The sequence below is a fragment of the Chiloscyllium plagiosum genome, unplaced genomic scaffold, assembly GCF_037043375.1.
Source record: "Chiloscyllium plagiosum isolate Xiang-an unplaced genomic scaffold, Cpla_swu_hap1 HiC_scaffold_33, whole genome shotgun sequence".
NCBI lineage: Eukaryota > Metazoa > Chordata > Chondrichthyes > Orectolobiformes > Hemiscylliidae > Chiloscyllium > Chiloscyllium plagiosum.
The window spans coordinates 5,252,471-5,270,970 of NW_028270171.1; the positions used below are offsets into that span (position 1 = coordinate 5,252,471).

Below are 18,500 nucleotides of genomic sequence, written 5' to 3' on the forward strand. Positions count from 1 at the left end.
CCAAGGTACACCGATCACCCCCACACTGTACCAAGGTGCACCGATCACCCCCACACTGTACCAAGGTACACCGATCACCCCCACACTGTACCAAGGTGCACCGATCATCCCCACACTGTACCAAGGTACACCGATCACCTCCACACTGTACCAAGGTGCACCGATCACCCCCACACTGTACCAAGGTACACCGATCACCCCCCACACTGTACCAAGGTGCACCGATCACCCCCACACTGTACCAAGGTGCACCGATCACCCCCACACTGTACCAAGGTACACCGATCACCCCCCACACTGTACCAAGGTGCACCGATCACCCCCACACTGTACCAAGGTGCACCGATCACCCCCACACTGTACCAAGGTACACCGATCACCCCCACACTGTACCAAGGTGCACCGATCACCCCCACACTGTACCAAGGTACACCGATCACCCCCACACTGTACCAAGGTGCACCGATCATCCCCACACTGTACCAAGGTACACCGATCACCCCCACACTGTACCAAGGTACACCGATCACCCCCACACTGTACCAAGGTACACCGATCATCCCCACACTGTACCAAGGTACACCGATCACCCCCACACTGTACCAAGGTGCACCGATCACCTCCACACTGTACCAAGGTGCACCGATCACCCCCACACTGTACCAAGGTGCACCGATCACCTCCACACTGTACCAAGGTACACCGATCACCCCCACACTGTACCAAGGTGCACCGATCACCTCCACACTGTACCAAGGTACACCGATCACCCCCACACTGTACCAAGGTACACCGATCACCCCCACACTGTACCAAGGTGCACCGATCACCCCCACACTGTACCAAGGTACACCGATCACCCCCACACTGTACCAAGGTACACCGATCTCCACCACACTGTACCAAGGTGCACCGATCACCCCCACACTGTACCAAGGTACACCGATCACCTCCACACTGTACCAAGGTGCACCGATCACCTCCACACTGTACCAAGGTGCACCGATCATCCCCACACTGTACCAAGGTACACCGATCACCCCCACACTGTACCAAGGTGCACCGATCACCCCCACACTGTACCAAGGTACACCGATCACCCCCCACACTGTACCAAGGTACACCGATCACCTCCCACACTGTACCAAGGTGCACTGATCACCCCCACACTGTACCAAGGTGCACCGATCACCTCCACACTGTACCAAGGTGCACCGATCACCACCACACTGTACCAACGTACACCGATCACCCCCCACACTGTACCAAGGTGCACCGATCACCCCCACACTGTACCAAGGAGCACCGATCACCCCCACACTGTACCAAGGTGCACCGATCATCCCCACACTGTACCAAGGTACACCGATCACCCCCCACACTGTACCAAGGTGCACCGATCACCTCCACACTGTACCAAGGTGCACCGATCATCCCCACACTGTACCAAGTTACACCGATCAACCCCCACACTGTACCAAGGTACACCGATCACCCCCACACTGTACCAAGGTACACCGATCACCTCCACACTGTACCAAGGTACACCGATCACCCCCACACTGTACCAAGGTACACCGATCACCTCCACACTGTACCAAGGTGCACCGATCACCACCACACTGTACCAAGGTGCACCGATCACCCCCACACTGTACCAAGGAGCACCGATCACCCCCACACTGTACCAAGGTGCACCGATCATCCCCACACTGTACCAAGGTGCACTGATCACCCCCACACTGTACCAAGGTGCACCGATCACCTCCACACTGTACCAAGGTGCACCGATCACACCCCCACACTGTACCAAGGTGCACCGATCACCCCCACACTGTACCAAGGTGCACCGATCACACCCCCACACTGTACCAAGGTACACCGATCACCTCCACACTGTACCAAGGTGCACTGATCACCCCCACACTGTACCAAGGTGCACCGATCACCTCCACACTGTACCAAGGTACACCGATCACCCCCCACACTGTACCAAGGTACACCGATCACCTCCACACTGTACCAAGGTGCACTGATCACCCCCACACTGTACCAAGGTGCACCGATCACCCCCACACTGTACCAAGGTGCACCGATCACCCCCCACACTGTACCAAGGTGCACCGATCACCCCCACACTGTACCAAGGTACACCGATCACACCCCCCACACTGTACCAAGGTGCACCGATCACCCCCACACTGTACCAAGGTGCACCGATCACCCCCCACACTGTACCAAGGTGCACCGATCACCCCCACACTGTACCAAGGTGCACCGATCACCCCCCACACTGTACCAAGGTACACCGATCACCTCCACACTGTACCAAGGTACACCGATCACCCCCCACACTGTACCAAGGTGCACCGATCACCCCCACACTGTACCAAGGTGCACCGATCACCTCCACACTGTACCAAGGTACACCGATCACCTCCACACTGTACCAAGGTGCACCGATCACCCCCCACACTGTACCAAGGTGCACCGATCACCTCCACACTGTACCAAGGTGCACCGATCACCTCCACACTGTACCAAGGTACACCGATCACCCCCCACACTGTACCAAGGTGCACCGATCACCCCCCACACTGTACCAAGGTGCACCGATCACCCCCACACTGTACCAAGGTGCACCGATCACACCCCACACTGTACCAAGGTGCACCGATCACACCCCACACTGTACCAAGGTGCACCGATCACCCCCCCCCCCCCCCCCACACTGTACCAAGGTGCACCGATCACCCCCACACTGTATCAAGGTGCACCGATCACCCCCACACTGTACCAAGGTGCACCGATCACCTCCACACTGTACCAAGGTGCACCGATCACCCCCACACTGTACCAAGGTACACCGATCACCCCCCACACTGTACCAAGGTGCACCGATCAGCGCCACACTGTACCAAGGTGCACCGATCACCCCCCCCCCCCCCACACTGTACCAAGGTGCACCGATCACCCCCACACTGTACCAAGGTGCACCGATCACCCCCACACTGTATCAAGGTGCACCGATCTCCACCACACTGTACCAAGGTGCACCGATCACCCCCACACTGTATCAAGGTGCACCGATCTCCACCACACTGTACCAAGGTGCACCGATCACCCCCACACTGTACCAAGGTGCACCGATCACCCCCACACTGTACCAAGGTGCACCGATCACCCCCACACTGTACCAAGGTACACCGATCACCCCCACACTGTACCAAGGTACACCGATCACCTCCACACTGTACCAAGGTACACCGATTACCCCACACTGTACCAAGGTGCACCGATTACCCCACACTGTACCAAGGTGCACCGATCACCCCCACACTGTACCAAGGTGCACCGATCACCCCCCACACTGTACCAAGGTGCACCGATCACCTCCACACTGTACCAAGGTGCACCGATCACCCCCACACTGTACCAAGGTACACCGATTACCCCACACTGTACCAAGGTGCACCGATCACCCCCACACTGTACCAAGGTGCACCGATCACCCCCCACACTGTACCAAGGTGCACCGATCACCTCCACACTGTACCAAGGTGCACCGATCACCCCCACACTGTACCAAGGTACACCGATCACACCCCCACACTGTACCAAGGTACACCGATCACACCCCCACACTGTACCAAGGTACACCGATCACCCCCCACACTGTACCAAGGTGCACCGATCACCCCCACACTGTACCAAGGTACACCGATCACACCCCCACACTGTACCAAGGTACACCGATCACCCCCACACTGTACCAAGGTGCACCGATCACCCCCACACTGTACCAAGGTGCACCGATCACCTCCACACAGTACCAAGGTGCACCGATCACCTCCCACACTGTACCAAGGTACACCGATTACCCCCACACTGTAACCAGGTACACCGATCACCCCCACACTGTACCAAGGTGCACCGATCACCCCCACACTGTACCAAGGTGCACCGATCACCTCCACACAGTACCAAGGTGCACCGATCACCTCCCACACTGTACCAAGGTACACCGATTACCCCCACACTGTAACCAGGTACACCGATCACCCCCACACTGTACCAAGGTGCACCGATCACCCCCACACTGTACCAAGGTGCACCGATCACCCCCACACTGTACCAAGGTGCACCGATCACCTCCACACTGTACCAAGGTACACCGATCACCCCCACACTGTACCAAGGTACACCGATCACCCCCCACACTGTACCAAGGTGCACCGATCACCCCCACACTGTACCAAGGTGCACCGATCACCTCCACACTGTACCAAGGTACACCGATCACCCCCACACTGTACCAAGGTGCACCGATCACCCCCACACTGTACCAAGGTACACCGATCACCCCCCACACTGTACCAAGGTGCACCGATCACACCCCCACACTGTACCAAGGTGCACCGATCACCCCCCACACTGTACCAAGGTGCACCGATCACCCCCACACTGTACCAAGGTGCACCGATCTCCACCACACTGTACCAAGGTGCACCGATCACCCCCACACTGTACCAAGGTGCACCGATCACACCCCCACACTGTACCAAGGTGCACCGATCACCCCCCACACTGTACCAAGGTGCACCGATCACCCCCCACACTGTACCAAGGTGCACCGATCACCTCCCACACTGTACCAAGGTGCACCGATCACCTCCCACACTGTACCAAGGTGCACCGATCACCCCCCACACTGTACCAAGGTGCACCGATCACCCCCCACACTGTACCAAGGTGCACCGATCACCTCCCACACTGTACCAAGGTGCACCGATCACCTCCCACACTGTACCAAGGTGCACCGATCACCTCCCACACTGTACCAAGGTGCACCGATCACCTCCCACACTGTACCAAGGTGCACCGATCACCCCCCACACTGTACCAAGGTGCACCGATCACCTCCCACACTGTACCAAGGTGCACCGATCACCTCCCACACTGTACCAAGGTGCACCGATCACCTCCCACACTGTACCAAGGTGCACCGATCACCCCCACACTGTACCAAGGTGCACCGATCTCCACCACACTGTACCAAGGTGCACCGATCACCCCCCACACTGTACCAAGGTGCACCGATCACCTCCCACACTGTACCAAGGTGCACCGATCACCCCCCACACTGTACCAAGGTACACCGATCACCTCCCACACTGTACCAAGGTGCACCGATCACCCCCACACTGTACCAAGGTGCACCGATCACCCCCACACTGTACCAAGGTGCACCGATCACCTCCCACACTGTACCAAGGTGCACCGATCACCCCCACACTGTACCAAGGTACACCGATCTCCACCACACTGTACCAAGGTACATCGATCACCCCCACACTGTACCAAGGTACATCGATCTCCACCACACTGTACCAAGGTGCACCGATCACCCCCACACTGTACGAAGGTACACCGATCACCCCCCACACTGTACCAAGGTACACCGATCACCCCCCACACTGTACCAAGGTACACCGATCACCTCCCACACTGTACCAAGGTGCACCGATCACCCCCACACTGTACGAAGGTACACCGATCACCCCCCACACTGTACCAAGGTACACCGATCTCCACCACACTGTACGAAGGTACACCGATCACCCCCCACACTGTACCAAGGTACACCGATCACACCCCACACTGTACCAAGGTGCACCGATCACCCCCACACTGTACCAAGGTACACCGATCACCCCCCACACTGTACCAAGGTACACCGATCACACCCCACACTGTACCAAGGTGCACCGATCACCCCCACACTGTACCAAGGTGCACCGATCACCCCCACACTGTACCAAGGTGCACCGATCACCGCCACACTGTACGAAGGTACACCGATCACCCCCACACTGTACCAAGGTGCACCGATCACCCCCACACTGTACCAAGGTGCACCGATCACCCCCACACTGTACCAAGGTACACCGATCACCCCCACACTGTACCAAGGTACACCGATCACCCCCACACTGTACCAAGGTACACCGATCACCCCCACACTGTACCAAGGTGCACCGATCACCGCCACACAGTACCAAGGTGCACCGATCTCCACCACACTGTACCAAGGTGCACCGATCACCCCCCACACTGTACCAAGGTACACCGATCACCCCCCACACTGTACCAAGGTACACCGATCTCCACCACACTGTACGAAGGTACACCGATCACCCCCCACACTGTACCAAGGTACACCGATCACACCCCACACTGTACCAAGGTGCACCGATCACCCCCACACTGTACCAAGGTGCACCGATCACCCCCACACTGTACCAAGGTGCACCGATCACCGCCACACTGTACGAAGGTACACCGATCACCCCCACACTGTACCAAGGTACACCGATCACCCCCACACTGTATCAAGGTGCACCGATCACCCCCACACTGTACCAAGGTGCACCGATCACCGCCACACTGTACCAAGGTGCACCGATCACCCCCACACTGTATCAAGGTGCACCGATCACCCCCACACTGTACCAAGGTGCACCGATCACCCCCACACTGTACCAAGGTACACCGATCACACCCCCACACTGTACCAAGGTGCACCGATCACCCACCACACTGTACCAAGGTGCACCGATCACCCCCACACTGTACCAAGGTGCACCGATCACCGCCACACTGTATCAAGGTACACCGATCACCCCCACACTGTACCAAGGTACACCGATCACCCCCACACTGTATCAAGGTGCACCGATCACCCCCACACTGTACCAAGGTGCACCGATCACCCCCACACTGTATCAAGGTACACCGATCACCCCCACACTGTACCAAGGTACACCGATCACCCCCACACTGTATCAAGGTGCACCGATCACCCCCACACTGTACCAAGGTGCACCGATCACCCCCACACTGTACCAAGGTGCACCGATCACCCCCACACTGTATCAAGGTGCACCGATCACCCCCACACTGTACCAAGGTGCACCGATCTCCACCACACTGTACCAAGGTGCACCGATCACCCCCACACTGTACCAAGGTGCACCGATCACCCCCACACTGTACCAAGGTGCACCGATCACCGCCACACTGTACGAAGGTGCACCGATCACCCCCACACTGTACCAAGGTGCACCGATCACCCCCCACACTGTACCAAGGTGCACCGATCTCCCCCCACACTGTACCAAGTTACACCGATCACCCCCACACTGTACCAAGGTACACCGATCTCCCCCCACACTGTACCAAGTTACACCGATCACCCCCACACTGTACCAAGGTACACCGATCACCCCCACTCTGTACCAAGGTGCACCGATCACCCCCACACTGTACCAAGGTGCACCGATCACCCCCACACTGTACCAAGGTGCACCGATCACCGCCACACAGTACCAAGGTGCACCGATCTCCACCACACTGTACCAAGGTGCACCGATCACCCCCACACTGTACCAAGGTGCACCGATCACCCCCACACTGTACCAAGGTGCACCGATCACCGCCACACTGTACGAAGGTGCACCGATCACCCCCACACTGTACCAAGGTGCACCGATCACCCCCCACACTGTACCAAGGTGCACCGATCTCCCCCCACACTGTACCAAGTTACACCGATCACCCCCACACTGTACCAAGGTGCACCGATCACCCCCACACTGTACCAAGGTGCACCGATCACCCCCACACTGTACCAAGGTGCACCGATCTCCACCACACTGTACCAAGTTACACCGATCACCCCCACACTGTACCAAGGTGCACCGATCACACCCCACACTGTACCAAGGTGCACCGATCACACCCCACACTGTACCAAGGTGCACCGATCACCCCCACACTGTACCAAGGTACACCGATCACCCCCACACTGTACCAAGGTGCACCGATCACCCCCACACTGTACCAAGGTGCACCGATCACCCCCACACTGTACCAAGGTGCACCGATCTCCACCACACTGTACCAAGTTACACCGATCACCCCCACACTGTACCAAGGTGCACCGATCACCCCCACACTGTACCAAGGTGCACCGATCACCCCCCACACTGTACCAAGGTGCACCGATCACCCCCACACTGTACCAAGGTGCACCGATCATCCCCACACTGTACCAAGGTGCACCGATCACCCCCACACTGTACCAAGGTGCACCGATCACCGCCACACTGTACCAAGGTGCACCGATCACCCCCCCCACACTGTACCAAGGTGCACCGATCACCCCCCACACTGTACCAAGGTGCACCGATCACCCCCACACTGTACCAAGGTGCACCGATCACCTCCACACAGTACCAAGGTGCACCGATCACCCCCACACTGTACCAAGGTGCACCGATCACCCCCCACACTGTACCAAGGTGCACCGATCACCCCCACACTGTACCAAGGTACACCGATCATCCCCACACTGTACCAAGGTGCACCGATCACCTCCACACTGTACCAAGGTGCACCGATCACCCCCACACTGTACCAAGGTGCACCGATCACCCCCCCCACACTGTACCAAGGTGCACCGATCACCCCCCCCACACTGTACCAAGGTGCACCGATCACCCCCCCCACACTGTACCAAGGTGCACCGATCACACCCCCACACTGTACCAAGGTGCACCGATCACACCCCACACTGTACCAAGGTGCACCGATCACCCCCACACTGTACCAAGGTGCACCGATCACCCCCACACTGTACCAAGGTGCACCGATCACCCCCACACTGTACCAAGGTGCACCGATCACACCCCCACACTGTACCAAGGTACACCGATCACACCCCCACACTGTACCAAGGTACACCGATCACCCCCACACTGTACCAAGGTGCACCGATCACCCCCACACTGTACCAAGGTACACCGATCACACCCCCACACTGTACCAAGGTGCACCGATCACACCCCACACTGTACCAAGGTGCACCGATCACCCCCACACTGTACCAAGGTGCACCGATCACCCCCACACTGTACCAAGGTGCACCGATCACCCCCACACAGTACCAAGGTGCACCGATCACCCCCACACTGTACCAAGGTACACCGATCACACCCCCACACTGTACCAAGGTGCACCGATCACACCCCACACTGTACCAAGGTACACCGATCACACCCCCACACTGTACCAAGGTGCACCGATCTCCCCCCACACTGTACCAAGGTGCACCGATCACCCCCACACTGTACCAAGGTACACCGATCACCCCCACACTGTACCAAGGTGCACCGATCACCCCCACACTGTACCAAGGTGCACCGATCACCCCCCCACACTGTACCAAGGTGCACCGATCACCCCCCCCACACTGTACCAAGGTGCACCGATCACCCCCCCCACACTGTACCAAGGTGCACCGATCACCCCCCACACTGTACCAAGGTGCACCGATCACCCCCACACTGTACCAAGGTGCACCGATCATCCCCCACACTGTACCAAGGTGCACCGATCACCCCCCACACTGTACCAAGGTGCACCGATCACCCCCACACTGTACCAAGGTGCACCGATCACCTCCACACTGTACCAAGGTGCACCGATCACCCCCACACTGTACCAAGGAGCACCGATCACCCCCACACTGTACCAAGGTACACCGATCACCCCCACACTGTACCAAGGTGCACCGATCACCCCCACACTGTACCAAGGTGCACCGATCATCCCCACACTGTACCAAGGAGCACCGATCACCCCCCACACTGTACCAAGGTACACCGATCACCCCCCACACTGTACCAAGGTACACCGATCACCCCCACACTGTACCAAGGTGCACCGATCACCCCCACACTGTACCAAGGTACACCGATCTCCCCCACACTGTACCAAGGAGCACCGATCACCCCCACACTGTACCAAGGAGCACCGATCACCCCCACACTGTACCAAGGTACACCGATCACCCCCCACACTGTACCAAGGTACACCGATCACCCCCACACTGTACCAAGGTACACCGATCACCCCCCACACTGTACCAAGGTGCACCGATCACCCCCACACTGTACCAAGGTGCACCGATCACCCCCCACACTGTACCAAGGTACACCGATCACCCCCACACTGTACCAAGGTACACCGATCACCCCCCACACTGTACCAAGGTACACCGATCACCGCCACACTGTACCAAGGAGCACCGATCATCCCCACACTGTACCAAGGAGCACCGATCACCCCCACACTGTACCAAGGTGCACCGATCACCCCCCACACTGTACCAAGGTACACCGATCACCCCCACACTGTACCAAGGTGCACCGATCACCCCCCACACTGTACCAAGGTACACCGATCACCCCCCACACTGTACCAAGGTACACCGATCACCGCCACACTGTACCAAGGAGCACCGATCACCCCCACACTGTACCAAGGTGCACCGATCACCCCCCACACTGTACCAAGGTACACCGATCACCCCCCACACTGTACCAAGGTACACCGATCACCGCCACACTGTACCAAGGAGCACCGATCATCCCCACACTGTACCAAGGAGCACCGATCACCCCCACACTGTACCAAGGTGCACCGATCACCCCCACACTGTACCAAGGTGCACCGATCACCCCCACACTGTACCAAGGTACACCGATCTCCACCACACTTTACCAAGGTGCACCGATCACCCCCACACTGTACCAAGGTGCACCGATCACCCCCACACTGTACCAAGGTGCACCGATCACCCCCACACTGTACCAAGGTACACCGATCACCCCCACACTGTACCAAGGTACACCGATCACCCCCACACTGTACCAAGGTGCACCGATCACCCCCACACTGTACCAAGGTACACCGATCACCCCCCACACTGTACCAAGGTGCACCGATCACCCCCCACACTGTACCAAGGTGCACCGATCACCCCCACACTGTACCAAGGTACACCGATCACCCCCACACTGTACCAAGGTGCACCGATCACCCCCACACTGTACCAAGGTACACCGATCACCCCCCACACTGTACCAAGGTGCACCGATCATCCCCACACTGTACCAAGGTACACCGATCACCCCCACACTGTACCAAGGTGCACCGATCATCCCCACACTGTACCAAGGTACACCGATCACCCCCACACTGTACCAAGGTGCACCGATCACCCCCCACACTGTACCAAGGTGCACCGATCACCCCCACACTGTACCAAGGTACACCGATCACCCCCACACTGTACCAAGGTGCACCGATCACCCCCACACTGTACCAAGGTACACCGATCACCCCCACACTGTACCAAGGTACACCGATCACCCCCACACTGTACCAAGGTGCACCGATCACCCCCACACTGTACCAAGGTACACCGATCACCCCCCACACTGTACCAAGGTGCACCGATCACCCCCCACACTGTACCAAGGTGCACCGATCACCCCCACACTGTACCAAGGTACACCGATCACCCCCACACTGTACCAAGGTGCACCGATCACCCCCACACTGTACCAAGGTACACCGATCACCCCCCACACTGTACCAAGGTGCACCGATCATCCCCACACTGTACCAAGGTGCACCGATCACCCCCACACTGTACCAAGGTGCACCGATCACACCCCACACTGTACCAAGGTACACCGATCACCCCCACACTGTACCAAGGTACACCGATCTCCCCCACACTGTACCAAGGTGCACCGATCACCCCCACACTGTACCAAGGTACACCGATCACCCCCACACTGTACCAAGGTACACCGATCACCCCCACACTGTACCAAGGTGCACCGATCACCCCCACACTGTACCAAGGTGCACCGATCACCCCCCACACTGTACCAAGGTGCACCGATCACCCCCACAGGAAGGAAGTGGATTGAAGTCAGGAAACAACAAGGAACGATAAAAGTCAAAAGCAGGCGGAGCTGATGAGTTCCGGGCAGGATGCTGCACGCGGACCTGCTACCCCACCCCATCGTGGATTGCATCTTCAATCCTGTATCTGAGGAAGGATGGGCTGGTGTTGGGGGGTGATTGCAGAGTCATAGATACACACAGCATGGAAACAGACCCTTTGGCTAACCAATCCATGCCGACCATAATCCCAGACTAACCTAGTCCCAGTCCTGAGGAATGATCTCGGGGATGTCGGGCATATGAGAAGCAGTTGAGGACTCTGGGTCTGTACTCAATGGAGTTTACAATGATGGTGGAGTTGTGGGGTGGTGGGGGCGTGGGAAGGGGGGAGCTGATTGAAACTTACAAATTTTATGAGAGACCTGGATAGAGTGGACATGGAGAAGGTGATTCCACCAGTAGGAGAGACCAAGACCAGAGGGCACAGCCTCAGGGTGAAGGGACGACACTTTAGAACTGAGATGAGGAAGAATCTCTTCAGCCAGAGTGTGGGGAAATCTGTGGAACTCATTACTGCGGAGGGCTGTGGAGGGCAAGTCATGGAGTGTATTTAAAGATGGAGATGGAGAGGCTCTGCATTGGTAAGGGGATCAAGGGTTATGGGGAGAAAGCGGGAGAATGGGATTGAGAAACAGATCAGCCGTCATCGAATGGTGGAACAGACTCTCTTATGTTGCCTCTGCCTCTTACATGACCCCTTTAATTTTCTGTCACTGCGCATCGAAAACTCACTCTCTTCCACAAGATGAGATAAATTACGAAAATATCTTGTTGGCGTTTAGAAATAAATTCGGTGACCATGGAGAGAGCAGATGTAACCACAGACTGACAGGACACAGGGGGAACCATGCAGACTGAGGAAATGTTACATTACATCTGCTGTTGGAAATATCATTGCTCAGCAGAAGACTGAATGAGGAGAAAGTGAGGGCTGCAGATGCTGGAGATCAGAGCTGAAAATGTGTTGCTGGAAAAGCGCAGCAGGTCAGGCAGCATCCAAGGAGCAGGAGAAGCAACGTTTCGGGCATAAGCCCTTCTTCAGGAAACGAAGGGCTTATGCCCGAAACGTTGATTCTCCTGTTCCCTGGATGCTGCCTGACCTGCTGCGCTGTTCCAGCAACACATTTTCAGCAGAAGACTGAATGAATCAAGCAACTTATCATTCTGGGGCACCAGCCGCCAGGTCTGAACCGACGACAGTCCATACCAATGACAATCTGAGTTTGTGGATCTAAAGTGAAGATATGGGATAGGAGAAGGCCAAAGAGCCCATTGTGTCAATCCTGGTTTGTACAAGCTTATGCCAGCCCCAATCAGGTACCTGTGCATACATGCGGCAGATTCAAGTTCCTTTTAAATGGAGTTCCACCTCAACCACTGAACGAGACAGACCACCCTCTGGGGAGCAATGTTTTTCCTCATGCCCCCTCTGCCAATCCCCTTAAATTTGTGCCCCCCCTTCCCCGGGGAACTGAGCTCTGTGCTAGGAGAGACAGGTCTTCCCTCTTCTATTTATCAATGCCCCACATTATGTTAACAAAGCCACCCCTCAGCCCCCCCCCCCCCCCCCCCCGATTCTCAGGGAAACAGCCCCCAGCTGATCCAATCATTCCCTTGGTAATGCAATATTCCAGGCCAGGCCAACCTTGTTGTAAATCTCCACTGTACTCTGCAGGAAGTCCATAACCACTGTCGAGAATATGGTGAGTAGGACTGTACAAAAAAAACTCCAGCTGTAGCCAAACCAGTGTCTGAGACACAGTTCCTGTATTACACCACTGCTGTTGTATTTAATGCCTCACCCAATGAAGGAAAGTCTTCTGCTGAAAGCCTAAGTCAGCTACAGTCCAAATCACCTACACACCAACACAACTTCAGACTGAAACAATTACAGTCTGAATCAGCTACACACCAACACAACTTCAGACTGAAACAGTTACAGTCTGAATTACCAATAGACCAACACAACTTCAGACTGAAACAATTACAGTCTGAATCAGCTACACACCAGCATAACTTCAGACTGAAACAGTTACAGTCTGAATCACTAATAGACCAACACAACTTCAGACTGAAACAGTTACAGTTTGAATCAGCTACATACCAACACAACTTCAGACTGAAACAATTACAGTCTGAATCACTAATAGACCAACACAACTTCAGACTGAAACAGTTACAGTCTGAATCACTAATAGACCAACACAACTTCAGACTGAAACAGTTACAGTCTGAATCACTAATAGACCAACACAACTTCAGACTGAAACAGTTACAGTCTGAATCACTAATAGACCAACACAACTTCAGACTGAAACAGTTACAGTCTGAATCAGCTACACACCAACATAACTTCAGACTGAAACAGTTACAGTCTGAATCACTAATAGACCAACACAACTTCAGACTGAAACAATTACAGTCTGAATCAGCTACACACCAACATAACTTCAGACTGAAACAGTTACAGTCTGAATCACTAATAGACCAACACAACTTCAGACTGAAACAGTTACAGTTTGAATCAGCTACATACCAACACAACTTCAGACTGAAACAATTACAGTCTGAATCACTAATAGACCAACACAACTTCAGACTGAAACAGTTAGTCTGAATCAGCTACACACCAACATAACTTCAGACTGAAACAGTTACAGTCTGAATCACTAATAGACCAACACAACTTCAGACTGAAACAGTTACAGTCTGAATCACTAATAGACCAACACAACTTCAGACTGAAACAGTTACAGTCTGAATCACTAATAGACCAACACAACTTCAGACTGAAACAGTTACAGTTTGAATCAGCTACATACCAACACAACTTCAGACTGAAACAGTTACAGTTTGAATCAGCTACATACCAACACAACTTCAGACTGAAACAATTACAGTCTGAATCACTAATAGACCAACACAACTTCAGACTGAAACAGTTACAGTCTGAATCACTAATAGACCAACACAACTTCAGACTGAAACAGTTACAGTCTGAATCAGCTACACACCAACATAACTTCAGACTGAAACAGTTACAGTCTGAATCACTAATAGACCAACACAACTTCAGACTGAAACAGTTACAGTCTGAATCACTAATAGACCAACACAACTTCAGACTGAAACAGTTAGTCTGAATCAGCTACACACCAACATAACTTCAGACTGAAACAGTTACAGTCTGAATCAGCTACACACCAACATAACTTCAGACTGAAACAGTTACAGTCTGAATCACCAATAGACCAACACAACTTCAGACTGAAACAGTTACAGTCTGACAGCCAACATAACTGGATGGAGAGGTTGTAATTTTGAATTGATTATGATCTCATCCAGTTATGTTCTGGGGGAGTGGGGAATGTGGAATCACATAGAGGAGTTTTCTCTTGAAAGGCTCATGTGGTGCCAAGATTTCTTTGTGTTGGAGAGTCTCTGGTTGAAAGTTGATGTGTGATTTCAAAAGGCTAATAACATGGAGACATCAAATATTCCTTACCCATTTTCCTCCAGACACTCCCTGGTATTTATACATTAAATGTCCAAAGGCATTTCTCAGAGGCATAGGGAGAAGACCAAACCAAGAAACAGTAAGTTTGATCAAAGAGGTAGGTTTAATGGAGAGAGAGGGAGCGATTCATGTAATCAGAGATCCAGAAATGCAGAGTCTCAGACCCAGGGAATTGCCGCTGTGGGGTCAAGCATAACAGAATACGAGTAGGAGGAGTTATAGAGTCACAGGAACACACAGTAATTTGGGAGGTATGCCCATGGTGAGATTTGATTCCAAATCATTGCATGTGTGTGTGTGTGCTCTTTCTACAAATAGCAACTTTTCTCCAGTGTCTTGACCATGCTACATGTGAGACCCTGGACCAGGAAGAATTAGTGTGCTGTTCGACTGTTATAGTCAGCACAGTCAAACCTCATCATGTCCTCTCTCTGCCACGCCCTCACTCCCTCTCCCTCGCCCTCTCTCCCTCTCCCCCTCTCCCCACTCCCGCTCCCACTCCCTCAGCCCCTTGACCTCACCCCTTGCCATTGTCCCCTTTCCCTCGCCCTCCTCTCTCTTGCCCCCCTCCCTCACCCCGCCCCCTCTCCCTTGCCCCCTTGCCCTCGCCCTCTCCCTCTCCCTGGTGTCTCCGATTGGTAAGTGATGCATCTGTGTCAAAGTATGGTTGGGTAGTGTTGTGGTCATTAACCATCAATACATTTGAAGGTCAAAGGTTGGAGGTGAGGACAGAGACACTGTTCAGCCAACAACAAGATTCATGCCATTGGGTAACCGTGTGTGTTCCACTTTCCAATTGGACACAGAGAGGTAGCGTGCCTGGGGGATTAGCCAATGGCAGAATGGGGGTGGGGTTTGAAGTGGGATGTCATGTGACAACACCAACAGGAAGACACCCAGCCACAATGGTGAGCTACGCTGCAAGGTTTGTGGCATCCCAACGTGGACATATATCACCACTCCCCCATTGTCACTGGGTCAGAAGCCAGGAACCACCTTCCGCTCTGGTCCCTACGCCACACGGACTGAGGCAGTTCGAGACCATCCACCATCAGCTTCCCGAGAGATGAGGAACCTATCCAAGCTTGCCAATAAAGCTCACAGCCCGAGAATGTGTGGAAAGGAAAAGGATCCAAAGTCCTCTCCAGATTAATGAGGGATTCTCTAAGGATCTCCGTAATCAACTTGACCTTCAGCAACATAAGAGTAGGGCATTCAGCCCATCGAGCCTGGCTCACCATTCCATATGATCACGGCTGATCAAATACTTTGATTTCTCTTGCTCCCCCCATCCCCGTAACCTTGTACACCATCTCTTAATCTATGCCTTAAATATACTCAGAAGCTGAGCTTCAAAAGCCCTCTGTGGAATCCCAACACACTGAGTATAAAAAATTCACCCTACCTCATTCAGGGAGTCATGGGGATGTACAGCACGGAAACTGACCCATCGGACCGACTGGTCCATGCTGACCGGACTTCCTAAATTAATCTATGCGTATTTGGCCAGTCCTAACTGGCATCCAACTTATTTTAAAATTGTGTATCCCCTCCCCCTGACTCCCCATCCCAGCAAACATCCTACCCTCATTTACCCGGTCAGTCCCTTTAAGGATTGGGTAGGTTTTAATTTGATCACCTCTCACTCTTCAAAGCTTTAGACAATTGTAGGCCCAGTTTGTCCAATCTCTCTTCGTGGGGCTGACCCCCTGCTGTCTATCTTCATTTGTAAATATTACCCCCCAGGTTTTGTATCCAGCCAAGTCGATATGATCTGTTTGAGGGTGACGTTGATCACGTTGCTCAGGGTGAGTCCTCCCGCTGTGTTGTTCCCAGCGATAGGTCACAGTAGATGACAGGTTTGTGCCTCCTGCTCTTCCCATTGGCAGGCTGAGTGAGGCACTGGGCGTGAAGGAGCTCATGGTGCTCTCCTGTGTCCCAGCGCTGGGCCAAAGGTTAACACCATCTGACAGCAGAGAGTTTTAGTGACTACAGACCTCCAACCCAGCTTTGGTCTTTAACTCCATCTCTCTCCCTTCCAGTTTATGGCCCAACATGGTAACGAAGCTGCCCAGCAGAAGTATGAAGCATTTGTGCCGATATATTACTACGTCCCGAACTACACCGACTGTCAGTGAGTACAGTACACAGCCTGCACCCAGCTTCTCTCTCATTCCACTGATGTCAGGAAAAACATGAACCTTTTATCCAATTCATCAAGGCCTTCGTTGGAATTGAGCATCTTTCCATTTTTGTTTTGGTTTAACCACAGACTGCAAGGTTTCAGTCACAGTACACACCGGGTTACCTATAACTGTCACACACCAGGTTACCTGTAACACACACACACACACTGTTACATACTGGACTACCTGTAACTCTCACATGCAGTCACACACTGGGTTATCTCCAACTATCTCACACTGTCACACACTGCGTTACCTGTAACTCTCACACAATGGGTTACCTGTCACTCTCATACACTGTCACACATTGGGTTTGTCTGTAACACACAGTCACACACTGGGCTATCTGTAACTCACACACACACTGGGTTACTTGTATCTCTCACACACACTGCCACTCACTGGGTTACTAGTAACTCTCCCACACTCATACACTGAGTTACCTACAACTCTCATACACTGTCACACAAAGGGTTACCTGTAATTCTCTCACTGTCACACACTGGTTTGCCTGTAACACAGACTGTCACACTCTGGGCTACCTGTAACTCACACACACTGGGTTACTGTAACATTCAAAGACACTGTCACATACTGGGTTACCTGTAGCTTTAACACACACTGTGACACACTGGGTTACCTGTAACACACACACAACAGTCACACACTGGGTTACCTGTAACACACACACACTGTTATGCACTGGGTTACCTGTAACACACAACAGTCATGCACTGGGTTACCTGTAACTCTCACACTGTCACGCACTGGGTTACCTGTAACATTCACATACTCTGTCACACACTGGGTTACCTGTAGCTCTCTCACACACTGTCACGTACTGGGTTACCTGTAACACACACACACACACAGTCACGCACTGGGTTACCTGTAACACACACACACTGTCACAC

At 54.0% G+C, this 18,500-nt stretch overlaps 1 protein-coding gene across 1 annotated transcript in view; it reads left to right on the plus strand.

Moving 5' to 3' along the window:
• LOC122542114 (arf-GAP with dual PH domain-containing protein 1) overlaps nucleotides 1–18,500 on the plus strand; it is an 88,646-nt gene that overhangs the window by 24,445 nt on the left and 45,701 nt on the right. Inside the window, exon 3 of the mRNA XM_087978231.1 lies at nucleotides 17,443–17,534. Coding sequence (XP_087834357.1) covers nucleotides 17,443–17,534 — 92 coding nt within the window. The remainder of the gene's footprint in view (nucleotides 1–17,442; nucleotides 17,535–18,500) is intronic.